This window comes from Perca flavescens, chromosome 1, assembly GCF_004354835.1.
Source record: "Perca flavescens isolate YP-PL-M2 chromosome 1, PFLA_1.0, whole genome shotgun sequence".
In the NCBI taxonomy this organism is placed as follows: Eukaryota; Metazoa; Chordata; class Actinopteri; order Perciformes; family Percidae; genus Perca; species Perca flavescens.
The window spans coordinates 15588943-15613062 of NC_041331.1; the positions used below are offsets into that span (position 1 = coordinate 15588943).

Here is a 24120-nt window from a genome sequence, read left to right on the forward strand (position 1 = left end):
CATTGGCGGCATGCAGCAGCCTTTAGGTTGATGCTTCAGGACAATTCTCCTGTTGATCCGGCAGCAGGTGTCCAAGGTTGTTGTTTTAAAGGATACAACAGTAAATGTGACAAAGAAGCGAAATGATTTCCTGCCTGGCTGGAGTCTCAGTGAAGGGTTTGGAGAAATGCTGCATTGTGCACTATAGTCGACCCTGCACACATTAACCTCTAACAAACTTTCCCAAACATAAAACACTTTTGTTGGATGTTGGTGGCGCTTAGTTCACACTGTATAGAGGCAGTTCTCTGCCCATGGGAGAAACACAGAAATACAAGGATGAGCATTCTGGCTCATAGCGCGTATTTGTTGTATTACTGCCTTTGGTGTGCCTCAGAAGAACGATAAGGGCTTACATTGCAGTGTGAAAGAGCTCAAATGGCAGTTTAAGTATCTGTCACAACAGGAGGATCAGTGAAGGTAACCTTGATCACAAAAGTATTTTTCTTAACCAGCTTTCATGTAAAGATCAAATAAGGCAGGGAATTAATTTCTTCATAATGATATACTGTATGTAGAAGTATAGACACGCTTTGAAATCACACAGTGTCCTTCTGCTTTCTAAGGCCCCTTTTAAAAAGTGAATAGCACATACAACACAGCACTGACCTGGCCACATCCTTCTTAGGTGTGTGTCAGGGTCCTGAGGGTTACACCCAGCTGCATCAGTATTAAATCAGGCTGCCTGTCAATACACGTCTTGCTGCATTCATACAGAAACTTAATAATCGTACAACCTCACAGTAACTAACACAATGAAGCATTGAAGGACGCGGGTGCTTATGGAAGCCCAGAGAGGACATGCGTACATATGAGATTTGTTTATTGAAGCAACAAAATGATTGTGATCTTGACATTAGCTTGTTTTCTTGAGATCACAACTAGTATTTGATGCTCAAGACAAAAGAGATTATTTGAGAAAATGCAGTCATTAAAAAAAAAAAGACCTCTCTGAATTAATCATTGCTTGTTTCATACTAAGAGATGAGCTGATGGGATGTTAAAGGGATACGCCACCGTTTGTTGAAATAGGGCTTATCACGGTCTCCCCTAGCTGTAGATAGGTGGGACAACGCATTTTTTGTGCATGCATCGTTTTAGTCCGGTAGCAACGCCAGCAGCGCCGCCGCTAGTTAGCTTAGCGTAGTCAATGGAATCATATGTTGCCGGTTAGCATGGTGTGAGTAAAAGTGAGCCAACAAAAGAAAAAAAAACAACCTAATTACTTGCACTGAGACAAAAAATGCATTGGCCCACCTATCTACAGCCAGGGTAGACCATGATAAGCACTATTTCAACGGTGGCGTATTCCTTTAAAGTGGAGATGCCAAACCATGAAGCCGGGAATGTATTTAACTGCTGATCTGCACCTGGATATATGAACTGTTTACCAAACCTTGCAAAGTTTGACACACGTTACTTAGCAGCTCTTTCAAGAACCCATGAAGTAAAAAAAAAAAATCCAGCTGCACACATTAATAATAAGGCTGAAGTTAATTAAAGGTTGACTAAGATTAATTATGAAATGCAGATTGTAATTAAACTTAGGACAGCAAGGTGATCACAGGTTTGGGTCATACTACGGTAAGACATGCAAATGTCAAACTATTAATGAAGCAACCATCATTTGTCTGTACACTTTGAGTCCTGTGAAGATTTGGGGCCATGTCCTAACGGTGTCCCAAGTCTTGTTGTTGTAATTTGAATGAAAACACCATCAAGCTGGCTGTATGTTGCCAGTGTATTACTGTGTCAGTGTGAAAGCAGTTTCCCTTCAAAATAAAATGACCAACGACTAACAAACAGACTTGAATATAATTAGTAATGTTAAGTGAACAACAAAATGTCAAACTTACCCAAATGATTGTTTAAATACTTTTTATTTTATTTGTGCATTATGGTTGGAATATGTACCAACACAGATAATTACAGAAAAGGCCATAATCAGCCAGTAATACCAGAGCACAAATATTTCTGCTGAGTCCCATCACTGACTTATAGCGTTGTGGTTTAGGCAAAAACTGGAAAAAATAACAGGGCTGAAAAGTCACAAGCTAAAAATTATAAAAAATAAAATAAAAAAATATTTCCACTGATACTGCAGATTCATAAATAAAAATCACAGTCAATAAGTACATTGCCAAACTATAAAAGACGTGTCTGAGCTTTTTTTTTGCGCTTACAGAACATCTGTTCAGAAATAAGAAACCATTTTTCTTTTTAGGTTTCATTTGAGTTGCAAGAATACATTTAAAATTTGCAGTGTGTTCATCAGTAGCCAGTGGCCACTACACACTCTTCTTATTTTACACTTATTTACTAGTTTTGCCAGACTGCTAAGTATTTATAGCTTCAGTTACATTTAAGGCCAACATTATGTAAGGTGGATGTCTCACAGATGTGTTAACAGTACGGTAGAATTTAATAGATGAATATAATTAACAATATATGTGTTATAATGTAAAGTACATATTCGATTCAATGCGCCGTTGGAAACTGTTGGAAAATCCATGTTGATGTATTTTCGTTACTGGAACTTTTGAGTTCGGCAATTATTATATTTATTTTAATTTCTTTAGGATAAGGACAAGTTCTTCCCAAAGTTAAGGTAAAAGTATATTTATGTACATCAAAGTTAAAAGGCTGTGGCTCAATTTCAGGTTTCTGATGCAGGAATAATGGCACTAATAAAATGTGTCCGTATGGGAAGGATCATGCAAATGCTGCTGGTTGTGCAGTTCACAAATAATGCGTCTCGGAATGATTGATCACAAACTGTATCTGAACTGCTGTGACACAGAATTAAGGACATTGTTATAATCAGCGTTTTTTTTAATTCACTGAGAAATCTTGCCTCGATAGGTTTTGAGCACAACCAGTAGAGGGCGCTACCAGAAGTTTCCCTGGCACATCGTAACCCGTTAAATAACGCTGGATTGTGGTGCTGTGTCCAAATTCCATCCTACAGACCTGGGAAACAGTAGCCTGACAAACACACTCCACTTACTAGCTTTTGCCCAAACTCTCAAATCCATCTTGTGGTCTTCCTAGTTGACCTTGAATTAAGATTTTCTTTTGTAGCATTTTGTAGCAAAAATACTAAATGAATAGCCCATCCTGGAAATAAGATGCTTGACAATCAAAGGGATAAAAAAAAACAGACCAACTGTGGGCTTGTCCATGTAAAAAAATACAGGAAATCTTTAGTTCCCAAATAATTAATGAGACGATGGAGCACGTTTGATTGATCTACAAACAACAAAATGTCTTCTCTGTTTCGGCTGATTTACTGTCAAAAGGCCAGTGATTAAAATTAAGCATCCATGTTTCTCCTCATCGTTACAGAGGACAAAGCACTTTGAACAGCGTACTGAGGAAATGACTCATCACATGTATAATAAACTGGGGCCTTTTGGGTTTCGCTGATGTCCTGCCGTTACATTCGTTTCCAGTGATGTTCACACTGTACACATCTAGTCACTGTAGGCTGCGTTTACTGTGCCCTTGTGGAAGAAATGGCATTTAATTGCACTTGAGCTCTACACATTTCAATAGCTGACAACCCAATATGTTAGCCTCAGTCACGAGAGGTAAATTCACCATTCGGGTCGTCGGGGGTCTTTGGTGTTAAATGCTCTGCATTAATGTTTTCCCTCTATAGATATCAACTGATCTTGTTTGGCAATCTAATAAAATAACATACTTTCTGTATAGTACATGACATATCTTGCTAAAGTAACAATTTACTACTTAGGAAGTGGATAAAACGAACTGTTGGAGAGGAAATTGTGTTAAAGCAGTTCTCCACTTTCATTCAGCAGCTGTTTAGTTTTTCTTAGAATCCATTAAGAATAAAGTATAAACTATGGACAAGAAGAGAAAAGAAACAAAAACCATATATCTCTTTCTCCCCTTATGAACTAGGAATGCACCGATCCGACTATTTCAGTCCAAATACCGATACCTAGGCTAGAGTATCGGCCGATACCGTGCATAAATCCAATACCTGTGTTTATTAATAAGTATATATAGTGTATACCTCACTGTGTGGAACTGAATACGATCATTTTTTGTGTAAGGCAACATCAGGCTTGACTTGAATATTGCTTTCCTAATTTTGTAAACAGTATATAATGTGTATATTATTTAAACACAGAATTGAAGTAAATAGATCAGACCGATTGTCACCGATTTCGGATCCAGATATCTTAGTCCGTATCGCCCCGATACTCCATATCAGTATCAGATCGATGCATCCCTACGTTCCGCATCCAGTGGAAAATTAAGAGTAACACTGCAGAGCTGCTTCAAACTCCTTGATACCGCAGGCTTGTTGTACACCTGAACACCCCTTGAAGACCGAGACAGAGCTTTGTATCCACTTCCTGTAACACCCCGACCACACGTGATTAGGGAATAACTGCAATCAAATGTTCTATTCCAGGAATGAAAAACAGGTAATTTTTTTTGTGGGGGGTTGGGGGGAGTTTTGCTATTACAGTGACAACATAAGTTTGCCGAGGTAATACATTACAGCACTGGGAAAACAGGCACACACATGGGCAGTTACTTACAGTCAAAAACCTTAACATTCACTAGAGGGCTGTCTACAGTAAAGCACAAGACGGTTATTTGAGATGCTGTCCCAGAAAAAGAGCATTCTTTTGCCATGCATTTAATTTGTCTTATGCTTTGAAGTTGTTTCTTGTCACTGGTCTTTTAAATCTGGTTTGTTTATCTCTATTCACCAGACTGACGTGCTCACTGCGTTTCTGTATACTCTTGAAAAATGTGGGGACCAAACTGCGGATGGAGACCCATGTTCGAAAGAAAGCGCAGACCTCTGTGCACTTCTTGGATGCAGATTAAGATGCAAAGTTCAAAGGATGTGAGCTCCTCACAGTGCTGCTTAAGAATTACTCGCATAAAGTTTGTAACATCTAGTGATTTGGCTCCATGTAGACTGAGTCACTTGTTCAGTGCATACGGACATACTTGACCCTGAGGCCTTTGAAAAGTGTTCAAGGTTTGGGATCAAACGTCCTGGTCCATCGGGGGCGGACAGCACAAGGACGTCAGACGTGTCCCTGAGCGTGCTGGGCGCGTCTCTCCTCCAGACAGCGACAAACCCACATCGACACCACCTCTGCATTACCATCGTTAAACTGTATGATGAAGGAATGATCCTGAAAAATAAAGGAGGACAGAAGTGTTAAATCATTTTCATTTAGAAAAAAAAACTGTACTTTGGGTTTATTTTGATGCATATCTTTAGGGTTAAATTAGTGCATTTAAGAAGGTTTTATATGAAAAACTTGAATTTACAATATTAACAATAATGAGCTGAATTAAAAAAATGATTTAGTGAATAAATTAATTCAATAGGCAGACTTGTATGACACATTTTTAAATGGAATTAAATGGCATGAAATGGGGTCGACTATTAAAGTTCATCTGTTGGGGTTTTACTAATAAGGTAGGATTTATTTTCCTGAAAGATATTCAGACAATGGCCTGTGTTTTTTTTTTTATTTAGCCTTTACTGCACTGACAAACCAAATTAGAAATTATACATTAAAGACAAAATTTGACCATTATCACTTCACTCAAAAGTCTTTGGATTCAGTCACAAATTGTGCTGGAAAAGTAACAAATTTGAATTTATCTTTTAAAAGATATTTTCCGTTCCCATTTGCAATTACAGTTCATATTTCAATAAACATTTCTGCATAAAAAATATCTGCTGCCACTTACTCGATATATTTGACCTTCAGGATAATTGTAATACACGGCAAAAAAAAAGGACTGAAGTGGCTTTAAAAACACAAGTGATGAGTTTTCTCATAAAAATAAAAATATTCTAGAAGCTATTAAAAAAATCCGTTTATACCGATTCTGCAATATAATGTTTTATTATCAAACAGATTGGAGCCGCAAACATCATTGCACCTTCATGTGAAGTGTTTGGTTTAGTTCTTCTTGTATAATTATTCTAAATCACAAATAAAGAAATAATGATAAAATACAAATAAACTAAACAGGTACATCATTAAACCCCCTTAAATATTCATGTCCAACAGATTTGGTTTTTAAAGCTTAACGTTTAAGTAATGGCTTGTCAGGGCATTTTTAAGAAATATCGTTGCGGTTTAATCATCTGCATGAGTCATAACGGGTGGTAAAATGAGCTTTTTAATAAAACAGGCAGTAACGCAAACCTTCTTTGTCGACTATTTAAAAATAAATTACGAAACGCTATTGAACATGATAAATTCTTTTTCATACAGTTTTGATCTTGACTGATTTCCATCAATAGTACCAAGAAATGAGCTCTTGAAAACCCCCAAAAACACAAAAGCAGTGTCTGTTGATTGGCAGTGTTAACTTGTTACTGCTGCAGGACTGAAACAGAGATGTCACATGTAATATCTCAATGACAACAGTCCCAATCAGTGGCCTCATCTGGGGGACCAGAGCCAGAGGTCCCACAGGGGTCAGAGGTGAGGAGGTTGTAAATGAGACACTTCAACTCGGGCTGACAATGAATTTTATTCGTGGTGTCTAGATGTCCAATTAGATAAACAACGCTGTGGCCGGCCAGTTTAAATGAACTTGTCAACAATGATTTCAACGATATCTGTCCTTAACAACAAGAGACTGTCACTGTTAATATGAGTTCAGTTCTAACTTAAGCTGGCCCGACTCTTGTATGTTGTGTTAACTCACACTGCACATTTTAATCTGCCTTTCTGCATGGCTTTTATGCTCACACTGTACGGATCAATTGACAGCGGTGCTCACACTCAACGCTAACAAGGATCCCCTGAATGGTTTTGTCCAGTGGCATCTCCAATAAAGATTATTCGACGAGAAGGCCGCGACCTCAACAGTGTTGAAAGAAGACTTAAACGCATTGTGTACCGTACAATGAACAGAAGGTAAGAAGAAAAATATGGCAATGTAGATGGCTGGAAGATGCAGACAATATGATCTGTCTGACTCTGTTCTGCAGCAAAGTTCAGTTTTACATCACAGCACACTCAGTCAAGACTACAGTTTTAGCCACATGTAAAATACAACTGCAGTAATACTATTTAAAAAAAAAAGCTCATGACAATTTATAACGGATCATTTTAAAGCGGCCATGGAACTGCTCAAAATGCAGACAGCCGTCCAAAATTTCTGACATGCAAGAAATCCATCTGATCGTCCGCGAGCTAAATTGTTGATTGAGCAATTCATCAGTCAATGTGACCACCCAAAAAATGCACGTCAGATGAGCACCAATCTGCCAGAAATTTGGCCCGATTCTAAAATTAGTCGGGGGTGACCAACTCGGGGATAAAATCAGGCTTAAAACATTGAGTACATTTACATATATATATACAATATTCCACTATTATTCCAAATATGACAATATTCCGAATTTTATACAGGTCATGTAAACAGCATATATTCCAAATAAGGCCTTTTTCCGAATATAGCATTTTCTGATTAAGACATTAAGACAAGGATATTCCGGTATAATTCGGGTTTTAGAGGCATTCTTTGGACGTGTATTCAGCGCATTCGGAATATTCGTCCCAATCTGGGTTTTTATTGCAAGCTTGGTCAGCTCTGTGCGTTGCTATGGTTGCTGTACACAAACCAACCAACCAACCAACAGTTTGCAAGGCTGCAGACCCGATAAGAATGAGAAACGTTTGTTGCTTTTTGGATATGTGCACACATCACTACGCCGACTTTTTCAAGAAGCTGGTTGAAGGAATGAAAAGACGACGCTGTGTTTGCACGGTCCTACATGCAAACGGGAATATTAGTGGAATATTCACTTTCATTAGCCATGTAAACAGCTTAGATTGGAATATCGTCTTTTTCGGAATAAGGGCAAAACCCGGAATATTATGTGCATGTAAACGTAGTAAATGTCTCACACAAAGACTTTTGCTAAGCTATTTAGGGTCTCAATGAGAGCCCAACCAATAAATCAGACAGCCCGGTATAAGATTAACAGAGACATATTTGCAAGTAAGTGACAAGAAATAGCAGTACAGATTCATCAAATATGCTTTAAACCAGCAAATAACAGATTTTTCTTGGCCACCAACTCCTAAGGAAAATATCTGTCTCTAGAGATACTAAATGCTTCACTACGTTCACCAACTGGTCATTAACGTAGTCTGTCTGACATTTGGTGTTGGGCAGATTATTATAATAAAAATACTTATTTTAACTGCTTTAAAACGTACAATATGTAACTTTCTGCCGCTAGGGGTCTCTCAACCAAAACAATGGACGGGAAAACTGGACTTTTGATGACGTTGGGAAGTTGCGTGGAATTATGGGAGTTTTTAGTTTTAAACCCCTTCGCTGCCGGTTAGAATGCATCAGTTCACGGACGAGTTTACCCATTCAAGTTTATTCAGTTACGTTTAGTAACGTTTATTCATGTTATTGTAATAAAATAGCTGCAGTTTCCCCAACATAATTACGTTTTTCTTGATTAGATTTTTATTTGTAGCTGACCAGTTAGCTAGTGAGCCAGCAAGCTAACAGTAGACAGCAGCTAAAACACAAAATATTTCACATATCAATGTCACCTTTTGGATGGTTTCAACACCGGGGCGGACGGGGTTTGTTGTAACGCTAGCTAGCTACTAAACGAGGCTGAGAGACGGGTGTGTGTGGGGATTGTCGGGGAAATCTCAGCGACGGCGAGTCAGGACGTTCAATGCCTGTTGTGCAGCAGCAGAACATCTCCCAGCTGCCCGGAATTATCTCCCATTCACTTTTCAGTAATCTTAACTTTTCGTTTTGGTGCTTAACCCACCTTTTGTCGGGTTAATTTAGCTAACCGTAAAGACAGCTAAACGCGAAGGGGGGAGAAATTCGGCAGGGAGGAGATTTTCGGCACATACACCGGTAGCGCTACAGAGATGTAGCTACCGCTATGGATGGCCGCTGTTGTGACTCGGAGCTGGGTCTGATATAGTCTGTTTCCCGACGTTTAATTAAACTGCCGTTTAGGCACCGGAGATAAGTTCTGGCCGGGCGGTTGCTGTAATGAAAGTAGCTGGCTGATAGCTGACTGGGGGCTAATGGTAACTAGCTAGCTATATGTCCCGGGGCTCTTGTCAGCTGTCATCCCGACTGAGTCTCTCTGCGCCGGGGGAGTGAGGCAGACAGACCGGGGTGTTCTAGCTGGCTAAATTAGCATTAGATTAATTGTCTATCTATACAGCTAACGTTACTAGTGAAGTTATTCGTGGGTTAGCTCAATCCTGTTAGCTGTGGTCGAAACAGTCATACTAAAAATAACTTTATTAGCGTGTTGAACGATGTTGTAACCTCATAATGTTACCCACAAAGCATTAGCATCAACTTTGAAAGGTTATTTGACGCCACTGACGGGTGACGAAAGGAAACGTGCCGTGTCTGAAAATAAAATAACAGATTTCTCTGGGTTTGACATTTGGTTAAATAAATTCTCAAATATTGGTCTCAGTATTGGCCTCACAATTGTGTATTGGTTGGAATATAGTCACAATATAAAATTTTAAATTGGAAGAAAGGTTTACACGGAAGTTTAAGTAACCAGGTGTCTAATGCACTCATGGATTAGACACATTTTATAATAATACAAACATATTTTTCTGTCAGCCTAAAGATTCACAACCATCTTTTACAAATATTATACTGTGCTTTTTTATTTTTTTCATAAAAAAATATAGGTGAAGTTTTTATAGTATCGCAATTCCTGTACATAATCTACTGAAATCTATTTATAATCTTACTGTATATTCTTTATTTTCTCACAATTGTTACTTTTGACTGTGATCATTCAATCACCACATTTAGTCTGGTGTTGTTTTGTATTATAATAAAACACATTCCAGCGTACTCTAATCCTGCACAAACTGTAGAGATTGTGAAGGACTGGGGGGAGCCCCATCAATCCTGTTGTCCTTCTAATGGGCAGCTGGGGTTAGAACAGTCTGAGGTTAATTACTCTCATATCAGTGTGTGTGTGTGTGTGTGTGTGTGTGTGTGTGTCAGTATGAGACGGGTGGAGTGGACGCTCCTGGGTGCCCCTATGTGCTGAATACCCATTTCATCAATCATTCTTCCTTGCCTCAGTAGAAAGGGAGTGATACAGAAATAAAGAAGGAAATCCTGAGTGATGTTTTTAAAATCTAGCACTCCACCTCTGTTCCAGAAATTAACCCTGACAGGCCAAAGACATCTGCTTTAAGGTGGATGAAGGTGTGTGGCTCGTCATACCACAATCTCACGCTCACTGCTTTTTTTGCTAATGACTTAAAGCCCTGCAAAGCACAGATAAATAATTGTAAAAGATGTTTGTGAATGTTTAGGCTGACAGAAAAATATGTTTGCATTATGAGAATTTGTTATAAAATGTGTCTTATCCATGAGTGCATAAGACACCTGGTTACTTAAACTTCTGTGTAAACCTTTCTTCCAGTTTTAAATGTTATATTGTGACTACATTCCAACCAAGTGTCTATACAACATTTTTGAGGCCAATACTGAGACCGATATTTGAGAATGTATGTGTATTTATAATTTAAAAATCCGAAAATAAATGATATTTCAGACGATATTCCGTTTTTTCACAGAACATAAAAATACATGTTTGATAAGTGTTCCCTAAACTACTATATATATGTATTGAGTGGTTTCTTATAGTGGCATTGTTTCTAAATTACTTAAAGCAGTTATAATCAGTATTTTTATCATAATAACCTGCCCAACACCAAATGTCAGACAAAAAGTTAACGACCAGTTGGTGAACATAGGGAAGCATATAGTAGCTAAAGAGCCAGATATTTTCCTCAGGAATTGGCGACCAAGAAAAATCTGTTATTTGATGGTTTAAAACATATATTTGATAAACCTTTCCTCTAGTCTTTTGTCAGTTATTGGCCAAAATATCTCTGATAATCTTATCGGGCTGTCTGATTTATTGGTTAGGCTCTCATTGAGACCCTAAAAAGCTGAGTAAATGTCTTTGTCCACATATTCCTCTTTAAGAGACAATTTTTTAAGACGGGCAGATGTACCGTTTCCAAGGTCAAGAATCTAAACTTTTAAGCCAACATGGACAAGAAGTTGAAACAAGTCCTTACAGTGTTCAGAAATATGGAAATGTAAGCATCTACGATTCCATTTGCTTTCAATCATGTTATACGATATAAAGCTCCATAACAGCTAATAAATGGACTTTGTCAAGACATTAGCTGTGTTTGAAACCGCTCCCTCATTCCCTCACTCACTAGTCCATATATAGTGTGTATTAAATAGTGAACTATATAGGGAACGACCAAACAAGATTTTGGACACTCACTGAAAACACATCGTTGCGTGACTTTCGCCAGGAGATGCGCCCGTTGTTTATGTGACGGAGGCAGGCGTGCCCAGCATCATGTAAACAAACCAAAACTAAAATACTTTGAATACGTCCCTGAAACAAACACAGCACTCAGTAGAAGAGTAAAAGGTTGTATATACGTATGTTGCAAGTTACATTTACACTGTTTAGGAACGAAAGTCCGCTCATTTTTACTTTTGTGACTTCTGCTTTTTCTTCTCCTCCGGGAAAACACGCCCGCGTTGCATTGTGGTATACGGGAGTAAAATGTAGGGTACATCGAGTGCATTGTGGGTATTTTATAATGGACTATGTAGTGAATGAAACCACAGCAAAATGGTGAAAACACTATATAGTGCACTATTTCCGTGATAGGGAACGGTTTTGAACACAGGTGTTTTGTCAGAGTTAAACGTAATTGTCCTTTGTACTTATTTCACAACCCAAATTAAAAATAGCAACAGATAAAACTCTTTGCATTAATGAGGTAGAGGGAACACTCCGATTTCATGCACCATAACTGTCCAGTGACACATCGCAAATATCAAGCATTTTCGAGGACTACTCACTCCAGATACATTTAGGGCCCTATCTTGCACCCGGCGCAGCGCAATGCCCGACGCAAGTGTCTTTGCTAGTTTAAGAACGACGCAGTTGTCAATTTCCCGCCCGCGTCGTTTAAATAGCAAATGCACCTGCGCCCATCTTTGCGCCCATGGGCGTGCTGGTCTTACAGGGAGGTGTGTTCAGGTGAATTTGCCATTGACCAACAAAAACCTGGTCTAAAGTCAATAGTGCAGCATTTCATTGTTATTTTAACAGCAAATTAGTAAAATGCGCCTAGGCTTATGCACAGCGCACACACTATGCTTGTTACACACACACACACACACACACACACACACACACACAAACAAAAATATTACAGTGCAAATCCGCCATGATAATAGCAATGCATGGATTTGGACACGCCCTAAACGCACCTGCGCCATGCTGTGTGCTTAGATCGTTAAAATAGGGCCCTTAATGCTCTGGAACAGCAGAGCGCTGATCTTTACACAGCAGGTGTCAATGAGAGCTTCCAACGTGTGTGTTCTGAATACACATCTGGAACGAAAAGGGAGCAAGTTCCATGGTACCTCTACGGCTTTCTGGTCTTTTATTGTCAATCTATAAGCTGTGAGCAGTCTAACCAAAGAGTGATATACCCAGAACATAATTTTGTGTTGCAGAAATGTTTTTTTTCTTCTTTAATTTGTTTATCTTCTCGTAACCACTCAGGTTTATCTCACGACCCCTCCACCCAACATACAACACATTGTAAAAATGCTTTTAGACGGTTATCTGCAAACTCCCAATTATATTAGACATAAGCTGCCTCAAAAGTCTTACTTTGATGCAGACACAAACAAAGGTGCACACACCCTGATATTGAGTACATTAAGAACACATCTGTCTGTCACAAATATGCACATATCACTTATAATAAAATGACATGCAACTTAAATTAAGTATGACACCTGTAAAAAGAGTTATAAATACAGAGTGAATAACTACTTCTTAGTCAGGTCATTGAATGTGTTTTGACTTTCTGCTGTAGCGGTTTGTGGACAGAGGTGAGATAGTGGAAGGACTCATTTTAAAGTTACATTAATCACCGTCTGGCCCCATCAAAATGGGATAATCACCTGCAACTGCTCAAATAGAAATGGCCTAAACCCAGGGGAAATTCTACCTAACTCTTTAATTGTTTGAAGCCTTTGAAGGGTCTGTTTAATCTAAGATTAATTTATGTGATTTTAAATAACTATGTATGATTAATACGCTCAGAAGAAATTAAAAGGAGTTTGAGGCAATTATTACAAGAGACTGGTCATCACCTCATTAGAATAGTGTTGGAAGAAACATGGTGTGTTTGTCAGTGTGTGTGTGTGTGTGTGTGTGTGTGTGTGTGTGTGTGTGTGACAGAGAGAAGGGTGAAGAGGTAGATAGAATAACTAGGTCTTTACATGCTAATCACTGGCTCCCTCTGGAAACTGCCTGTCATTGGTTGGTGTGTGTATAAATGAACAGTGTGTGTGTGTGTGTGTGTGTGTGTGTGTGTGTACACTTTGGTCAATCTTCGTGCAGAGGAAATGTAGGGAAACGTCTCTTAGGAGGTTACAATGCCCTAAAATTAATGAGCCAAGCATCTAATGCTACTTTCAAATATATCTGCTGCTTTTAAAACTGTTTGCATAGTGAGGCAGGACTTTCTCCAGATAGCCACCTATCAATGAGCCACAACGCTAAATGTTAGCCACCGAAATGGAAGGAAGTAGAAAAAACATACAATAAAACAAGAGAACCAAGAGTAGTAAGAGCACCATCATTCTCATGGCCTAGTTTAGTCCCCAACCAAGTGTACAAAAGAGTAGCAATATGTCGCTGAACTAACAAATCCTACTGGCTGGTCATGGAGAGAAGTGGGATCATGGGCAGAACAGGGTGAATATGTGAAGATGTTACACCAAGGAAATATGTGTTTTAGAAGAGACATGTGGTAGTCCAGACCAACAGAGATAGTTAGCAGTGACCAGGAATGTAACATATGTGGAGTAAGGTTATTGTAGACTGGGAGAAAATTGGAAGAAGTGGTGAGAAATTAAAAAGTGTCTTAAACTTACTGACATTCTTGGTGTCAATGAATATTACAAGAAACCAACCCATTCCTGTCTAATAATCATTTCAATGATTAAATGAATTGTTAACCTTTCCAGAAAATGACACAAGGTTGTTTCAGCTACATTATACAGTATTGTGCAATTACTTTTTACACCTGAAAGAAAATAAAATCAATTATATATATATATATATATATATATATATATATATATATATATATATATATATATATATATTATATATTATACATCTTACATAGCCCAATATCACAAGTCACAAACTGTTTTGTGTCAAATCAAGGATATTGGATCGACAAAAAGGCATATTTCCTCCAAACGCCAGAGTGTTTTTTTTTGTACAGTGTAATTTTGACTCCAGCTCTCATTCAAAATGACGTGACCGAACTGTTGCGCAGCAGTACCATACTGCAGTCCCAGTATGTGTAAATGGGGTTCATGTCAATAAAGACCCATGGGTGAAATGTGAAAACATTTGGCAGCGAAGGTGCTGACACAAGTTAAGTTTAGCAGGAGCACAAGACACGAGTGATTTGGAACAAGTCTGAAAAGAGACAAGAGGAACCCCTTTTTGCATGCATGTCCTTTCTGCACTTGTAGCGATGTAAACACCTATTCCTACATTGAAGCTGCTTCCAAAGCTTGAGACACTAGATAACTGGAACTCATGCAAGACATCACCCACAAACAAACTACACATAGCACATCATTCCATTTTTCTGCTCAGAAATTTTGCAGTAAAATAACAACAAAATAAAATAAAAAATGTGCACATCACCTCTTCTTTAACAGAACCACATTATGTACAGAAATGAACACCAAGACAAGACAAAGACGAGCTGGATCACTGCTGTAGAATTCAGGCAGCTCGTAAAATGGAAAGAAGGCTTAATGAGTGGCTTGATCCGCTACTTTCTTGATCCAAAATGAAGTACATACAGTTGAGCATCATATTATGTGGATGTCCATAAATATAAAGCACAATGTGTGTTGTCTTGTGGCCTTCAGTCCACTGCCTAACTCATCTCATACATGTCTGTCTCAACGATGTGGTGTCACTACATCAGTCAGTAAGGGACAGCAGGATGTCTCTGCTTTTATAAAAACTATATTTTATAAGAGATAATTTAATCCCTGTGGTAAATTGTCACATCCATGTTGTCTGAGATGATGAATTAAACAATAAGAATATTTCAATGAAGGAGCTGTCAATTTGGTTTATGAATGATATAGTATGGATTTATATTAATTAGTCAAGGTTTTATTGTTAATAACAAACATTTTTGATACTCTGTGTGTGTGTATGTGTGTGTGTGTGAGAAAGTCTGAACCAGATTTTGGGACAGTCAGACACAGGAGGGGTTTCCTTTGTGAAAAAACGAGGGGCTCATCTGGTGTCTCCGGGGTTGAAAAGGGGCTATGAAATGTGTGCATGTGTGCCTATGAATAGAAAAGCAAAATAGGAGGGCTGCATTGACAAGGGTGCTAAAAGGCTGTGTGAAGGCTGCTGGCTGGGGAATGAGGGACAATGAACAAGGGGGGAGGGAAAAATGAAATGTCCAACAAATCACAATCAAAGAATATAAGGGTGTGGGATCATCACTCAACCAAGCACACAAACTAATGTTACATAAATTACAATATTTTTCTGTGTTCTTGCCCTTAAGCTTAATAAATAAGCCAATAGGTGCTGCACACAGACGAGGCCTGGTGTTGAAGGAGAAGGGGGAGGAGAAAGACACTCTGTTTGGAACCAAAAGCAAGAAACCTCAGACAGGATGGGTCATCACCAAATACCTGCAGCTAACGTCCTGGGAGCGGGCCAATGGAAAGTCTCCTCAACTAACCAACGTCATTAGCTTATGATGACAGGATAGGGTGTCCACAATGAAAGATGCATTAGTATAAGGGGAGAAAAAGACACTTTCCTCTACTATGATTGCTCATCACACAAGTCTTTCCAAATAAAGGGACTTGGGAAGAAATGGAAGAAAAAGAAGAAAGATCTCTTACTGACAAGTATTGAGCTTGATACAGCCAGACAGAACGCAGGTAGATATTTCTTCCTGATTAATTAGTGTCCAACAAAATGACAAACATGTTATCAGTCATGGTGTAAATCATCTGGGCTCAGATCAACTCAACGTTTCCATCAGTGTTAAGGTATCACAATACAAGCCACCGATTTACTTGTTACATGCTGTCCATCGCTGTAATCTCACAGGGAGAGCACAGTAATGGGTTATTTTCTAAAGTTAAAGGTCCCATGGCATGAATATTTTATTTTATAAGGTTTTTTAACATTAATATGCGTTCCCCCAGCCTGCCTATGGTCCTCCAGTGGCTAGAAATGGTGATAGGTGTAAACCGAGCCCTGGGTATCCTGCTCTGCCTTTGAGAAAATGAAAGCTCAGATGGGCCGATCTGGAATCTTGCTCCTTATGAGGTCATAAGGAGCAAGGTTACCTCCCCTTTCTCTGCTTTGCCCGCCCAGAGAATTTGGCCCACCACTAAGGTCTATATAAAAGCATCCAAAGAGCATCATGTCATGGGACCTTTAAAAAAACTACATATCACAAAGGAAGTCCATTCAATCGGCCCAAATTAGTTAGAAAAACTTTGATGAGGCAGTAATGATAAATATATGTGCCAATCAATCATAAATAATTCAACTGTGGGATGTTTTTAGACAATACTGTTTGTGTAAAAGAAGGTGGTTAAAAGGACAAAAGGAAAGGGTGGATTTAGGTTTACTTTATTTAGTTTTGCTTCAGCTATAACACTTAACCGGTGCAGTTTTTGATCACTAGCGGGGCTATGGAGCAATGTTTTTATGTGTGTACACATTCCTGCAGCTGGTTCCAGCTGCTCTGCTGCTTCACATGCAAAGAAATGCAGTAATGTGACAACAAAGGCTGTAAACAAAGCATGAAATAAATGATTCAAAAACAAAACAAGCAAATGTTATATAAGAAAGGAAAGTCTTTATACCCGTTTTTCAGGCCTCAAGGACACAAATGTTTTGGTAAGTGAACACTGAATGTAAACAGTTGTGGTACAGATAGCATCCCCATGGAAAGGTTTGTTTTAATTCTTTATTATTATGAATTTACTTTTATGTCCTAAGGTGGTCCCTGTATGTGAGGTGGGGTTCTTGTTTATGTTTTGAGTGAGCTCTTCCAACCAAATTCCTATTGACATTCCTTGTTGAAATGGCAATAAAGTATTGCATCTTGAACATAACTTTTGTGTGTTAAAAAGAAAAATCCACAGGGCCACTTTAATATTGTACCTAAAACTAAGTTGGAAACTGGCTTGATTTTAGAGGACTAACATGCCTGAGTTTGGGGTGTTTAAGAGCAACAATTCGTAAGTACAAAACTGATTTTGGATTTTATTAATTAGCAGAAATTCACAAGTGTTTTATTATTGTTATATTTTGATCTTATTTTCACTATTATTTTCAAGTGGTTTTTATTTTATTTTGCATTATTTCTTAGTTTTTATGTTCAATGTCTATTTTCATATGAAGCACTCTGCATGTGATTTCCTTATTGTAAAGCACTTTGAGCTGCATTTCTTGTATTAATAGATTAATAGCTGCTTAACTAATATCAATAGCACCTTTCTTCTAAAGTTACTTCTGTTATCGTTATCATTGCTCTTCTCGTTAGCACTACCCTTTTGTATTGGCATTGCTTGGTTCGCTCCCTTTATTCATGTTGGGAACATACTGTAGCATTAACCAGAGAAAAAGGTTTTTCCTTCATTTAGTCAGGTAAAGTGATAAGAAAAAGTTGAACTGAACAGGATAAAATATTAATAGCATGGGCAAAGCATCCAGTACAAGCAGTTGTAGCACACTGTGTCAAGCTTCGGGGAACCCATCAAGAGCAGGCATGCAATCAAACAGCAGCCCTTTAAAGAACGTCTAATAGGATAAAATTCCAGTGAAAATAATGACGTCAATAAAAGCTATACCAGTGATTAGAGAAACCACATGCTGAAACCTGATGAGCAAACTAGAGCTACTAGGAGAGTTTGTATGGTCATAAAACAACATTATTTGCTCAGTGTCTACACTGTTGTGTGATTTCCCACATTACCTTCCAGGAGAAATGAGAAACTGAGAGCAAATGGGTGCACTATCTGTAAAGCAGAGGGAGAGGAAGAGAAGGGGAGCTGTGGCTAGGTGCATTAACATACAGATAGAATAGGTAAAGAGTTTTAATGTACTCAGGATGCTGGGGGGAATGGGGAGGTAGAGTGAGAGGTGGGGAGGAAAGAGGGAATGAGGAGGAGGAAAAGAAGAAGAGAGAGACAATCAGCAGGCTGGTGCCACAAGAGCAGGCATCCATGACCTTATATCTCTGTTCATTGTGGGTAGAGAAAGAAATGAAAGGCCTACAGGAGGACAAAAATATAGGTAAAGGAAAGACGAGGGGGATGGAGAGAGAGTGGAAGTAGGAGAGAGAGAGAGAGAGAGAGAGAGAGAGAGAGAGAGAGAGAGAGAGAGATAGAGAGAGCTGTACAAACTTAAAAAAAAAAAAAAAAAAAAAGAGCACAGGGAACACAATGTATGTGAAGAAAGTGGGACAGAGTAGGAGGAGAGTGAGAAAAATGAGTGATGACAATGCCACCATGTGAGCTACGATGACCCGAAGCATAGAAAGGAGGAGAAGCAGTGTGCAGTTGATCCAGCGTCCTGGATTAATTGTGGATAAATTGAATATTTATCGGTGTAGATCTAATATTGTCTGATAAATGTTGGTATCTGGTATTTGGTGTTAACCATGTCCATGCATTATTGTGTGTTGGAAAGAAGCTTTGGTTGTGCAACTAGGTAATGGAGGACACAAGAAACCACAAGAAGACACTGAGAAAAAGAGCTCATAATTCTCTTCACTAGAACAATTGGTTACACTTTACTTGAAGGTATCTACATAAGAGTGACATGACACCGTCATGAACGTGTCATAAACATTATAAACAAGTCATAAACCATTTAGTAAGTGTCATTCAGTTAGGGTTCATGTGTCATGACTGTGTCATGTCCCTCTTATGTGGATACCTTCAAGTAAAGTGTTACCGAACAACTATATACAGGATTAGAAAACCAAGTAGTAAAGGTCCCATGGCATGAAAATGTTTTTAAACATTAATATGAGTTACCTCAGCCTGCCTATGGTCCTCCAGTGGCTAGATGCTCCTTATGAGGTCATAAGGAGCAAGGTTACCTCCCCTTTCTCTGCTTTGCCCGCCCAGAGAATTTGGCCCACCCATGAGAGAGAGAGAGAGAGACATCATGGCTTTCAAACGAGCAAAGTGGCAGTTGGTCAAGGCCACACCCCCACCCTCCCCCTTGCCCCCCCCTCCCTCCCTCCACCTTGCCCCCCCCTCTCTCCTCTTCAATAGCTGCAGACACAGAAATGGCATATCCTAAGGAAAGCTCATTGTGGGACTGGCTCTAGTGGCTGTAATTCTGCACCAAGGCTGAATTTCGGGAAAGAGACTTCAGATACAGTATTAGGGGACCACTAAGGTCTATATAAAAGCATCCAAAGAGCACCATGTCATGGGACCTTTAGGCAAAAAAATACAATGTTTTATAATAATAAAGAGGCGTGGTTTACTTCGTAGGCTGTGAACCTGCGTATCTGGGTCACATAACAGTGATGTATAACAAAAGATGTGTCCTTAATAATTGGAGTTAACTCAACACAAACAGTGGCATTTGTGTTCAGAAAAAGATAGAGAGTCATACAAAAAAAGAGCAGCACTGCAAACACAACAAGTGGAACTTGAAAAGTAGTAGGGCATAGTCTCTCCCTTAAGAGAACCACTTCTGTGTGGAGGCAGGAATGCCCACTGAGTGTCTAGACAACATTTCCTTTTACTCCTCCTTTCTGGTGTGAGACTGAGAACATACAACCTGTTAGCAGCTCTGCATTTACACCCCCCAGCCCTCCTTCCCCACAACACAAACCTCCAACCCCCCCTGTCTCTGTGGACCTAACTGTCGCTGTCCTTGGTCCTAACACAGAAACCGGAGCTTGTTGTAACTCTTAAAAGGCAGTTTGTGCAAACTGCTGTGGCCTTGTGTGCTAATGCTAGAACAGAAAAAAATCCATTTTGGGTGGGAGGCATGTGGTTTGGCTTGTATATCACTCAGACACACTAAAAGGAAGAGCTGGAACTTAGTTAGGATATTTGCCTTATACTGTATATAAAAATCCAGACCAGAGTCGATGGGCAAAGAATCGATAGCTTTTGCTTATGAATATTAATTAACTTGCTAAATCACAGCCGCATTATTCTCAAATAGTATGTCTCAGCAGAGTTAAAATCAACATTAACAAACTTTTCACAGCAACTTAAAAAGGCACACACATGTATAGTTTATACTATAGTGAGCCAGTTAGAGATGGTACAACAGACACACAGCCATGGCTTTTAGACTATGTTTTGCTTTTGTTAATAAATAAATATCTATGGCATCTTTCACACATGTTATTCAGGAAAACTCCTGTGCCTGAAGATACCTACTATATTAGGGCTTTAGCTTCTCACATCTTAAAATTCAGACCTGAAAGAAATGTCACCGAATGTGCTCCATATAGTGATGGTGAGTGTATCATATTGAGAACAATCGAGCCAGGCTGTTATTCAAACGCAACATGTTTTGCTGAGGCATCACCATAAAAGGCTATATAGACCTTTTGTACAGTGAGTTTGATGTGCTATAGGTGGGATTCTGCCATTGAAAAAAAAATCATGCTGTAATGTTAACTTAGTCCTCTTTTAAATGCATTCTTCATTCTAACACTCATGAACCAAAAAAGCATCAGGATTTCAACTTTACAATTTTCCAATTAAAGCTGATTCAGCTACATACAATATTCAGAATCTTTAAATGTTACTTGATTTGTATGCAACATGAACCTCTATGTAATCTTTTGGGTTTAAACGTTTAAAAATCATTGTGCTGCTACTGTATAAGCTCTATAGGAAACGGATGGATCAATCAAAATCAATCAAGACTATGGGTGTCATGTCCTATCTGGTTAGACATTTTAATATTTCAGTGACAATGGGCATGTAAGTAACAGAAAGGCAACGGTGATATATAATAAATTGGAAAACTGACGTAGTTATTTACATTTATCATCATATTTGCAGATGAGACAAGGTTCATTTGGGGACAGCAAAGGTTTAGGATTTTGAGAATTATTTTCTGTGCAGTAAGATGTTAAAATGATCGACATGGGCACACTTTCTTACCGTTACATGGACAAAGACAGGCAGACACACTTGAAATTCCTTTTGCCCCTTGCTCAATTTTTTATTAGTGTGTGAAACCTTATTTTTGTAAACTAAAATGATTTGACTTTTTTATAACAGCTAGTCCTGATTCATTTAGGGTGGCTCCAATGCAGTGAAATGAACGAATTATTGCTGAAGTAGGTCTCAATCCTACCCCAAGGTTTCTCGCTGACCTCTCTCCAACATCTTCTATGAAAAAGTTCATTACTGTAATTTCCACACAGTAATCCCAACTTTAAGGGTCCTTGACCCAAAACACCTCAATCATTGTGAAAAAATACATTTGTATATTCCAAAAGCTACAGAGATAATAAAATGATTAATTATTATTAATTGAATTTTGATTGGAATGCATGAATATGATCACCGTCTGTACACAGTTATTCAAAACTTATATTTTGTCGTCCTTGGGACTGTAATGGAAGTCTTGGTTTAACTTACCATGAGGTTATTAGGGGCAGGCCTCTCTTTGGGTTGCCGCCGCATACTGAAAAGAAAAAAAAAAAAAGAGATACAAGCAGTCTATATTCAGCCACCATTTAAACTGTGTTTGTATATGTGCCAAAGCCGTTTTTGTTCTAACTTTCATTTCAACGGCAGCTTTCATTTCAACTGGCATGATTTTAATTTATAAACAGATATTTAAGAGCACCTGAAACAAAACCTTTCCTGGCATAGAAACGGAAAGAGAGGGCATGATGGACAATACACACTACCAGCACGGAACATTTATTTCAACAGAATAATTTAATTAATATTTTGAATTTCAATTAATATTAAGTATTATTCAGAACACTTAAATTGAAGCATTTACCACACTGGTACAATGGATTTGTGTGTGTGTTTCTGTGAGTGTCCTCTATAGTATGTACTGTATATTGGGGACTATGAGGAATTAGTGCAGGGACCTGCTTGCAGTTAGTCATGTTACTAGTTTATGTTTCACAATGAATGGACCATGACCCTCTAAGAATAGCCTGGGAGAAGATAATGCCAGGGCTGGTACCTCAGTCTGTTCTGGAGAGAGGTGCCCTGTTTGAGTAAATAAAGCAGGCATGGGGGATAAACAACAGATGGTATAGCCAGCTAGACACACACACACACACACACACACACACACACACACACACACACACACACACACACACACACACACACACACACACACACACACACACACACACACACACACACACACACACACACACACACACACACACACACACACACACACACAGCTTGCATGTGGTTTGGGTGTGAATGTAGATGTTTGTGCCACTGTAAAGGTTACAAGAGGCTAATGAATCGGAGGCAAACGCAGGGTAAACATTGTCTTTGTCCTGTTGCATTAGATAAATCAATCATTCCTTGGCTTTTTATTCAGCAGCACTAAATATCATAGCTAAATCCATTACCACAACCACAACGCATTATAACACAGACAAATGCACTTTAATCCCCTTGTTTTACCATTATACCTTTGATTCATCTACCATAATTTGGTTAATCTATGTCAAATGCAGCCTATGTTCTCTGCAATTGTTCAGTCTGGCTATGCGGGGCTCAAATGGCTGACTGTGCCACACATATTAAGCTATTACAAACTAGAATCACAAACGTATGCACTATGCATTTAACAGCCCTGGAAATCAGACACAATTCCATTTCAAATCTGAAGGTGTCAAATAAAAAAAGAATTCTGTATTTGACCTATAAGAAACAAAGCATATTAAATAGGGCTGTGACAAAATATCGATACAGTAATATATCGTTGTCCTTTGTGCGATATGATAATCGATAAGCTGTCGCCATATATTGATATTTTAATTAATAAAATAAGGCGGGATGGCGGACAGCAGTTTGAGGAAAATAACAGATGCTCCAACCACGTTTAAGTCAAAAGTCTGATTGCTCTATAGTTATAATTTACAGCCTGAAAAACCTGTGCTGCAGAAATGTGCTGTTTTCACAGTTTGGACTTGCAGTAAATAAAGAGAAAAAACTTGCCCTTAACCTTTTCACAGGCATTTAGCATTCATAGTTAGACCGATATCATGATGTATCATTATAGGATAGCCTAGCAATATATTGATTATCACAGAATTGCTGTATTGTGATATTATCAGTATCGTGAGCCATGTATTCGTTATTGTATCGTAAGGTATCCAGTTATTCCCACCCCTAGTATTAAAAAGTAACTGACTCACCACTGAGTTATAAAGTGAACAAACTTCTCACTGAACTGGCCAACAGGAAGAACTGGAGGATCCTGTGAAGAAGAACACAACAATTTAGACAACAAGTAACAATGTATTGTGGGATGATGATAACTCCCTGCACTGACTGAAGGATCCTGACATTTACAGCACGACTTAAATGAAGAAATAGATTAATAAGCTTTGTGTGCCTACCCTTAATACTTAAAAAGGCATTAGCCTAACTATCCCAAAAATAGCAGTGAAACAAAGCAGACAAAAATACAACACATAAATCAGAAGGACATAAACAAAACAAAGACAGATCATACTGTAGATGTCAGTCATTTCTCAGTTTTGGTCATTATACAGTATAACAAAGAAGCACCTAAACCAACATGTCAAGAAAGGCCAAACATGAAACCCGATTAGTTGGATAAAATAAAACGTTATGTAATCAAGGTTTACAGGTTAATTGATTTTTGTCCACAAG

The 24120-nt window shown here is 38.6% G+C and overlaps 1 protein-coding gene across 2 annotated transcripts in view; it reads right to left on the reverse strand.

Moving 5' to 3' along the window:
- Positions 1-4515: 4515 nt before the first annotated feature.
- The window catches only part of map2k5 (mitogen-activated protein kinase kinase 5), a 65893-nt gene continuing 46288 nt past the window's right edge, over positions 4516-24120 (reverse strand). The window contains exons 20-22 of one of the 2 annotated variants that reach the window (XM_028583387.1): positions 23640-23701; positions 21874-21919; positions 4516-5225 (exon numbers count right to left, since the gene is read on the reverse strand). In XM_028583387.1, coding sequence (XP_028439188.1) covers positions 5115-5225; positions 21874-21919; positions 23640-23701 — 219 coding nt within the window. In that variant the 3' untranslated portion in view covers positions 4516-5114. Of the gene's footprint in view, positions 5226-21519; positions 21622-21873; positions 21920-23639; positions 23702-24120 lie in introns of those variants that run through there. The other variant, XM_028583395.1, reaches the window with a different exon arrangement.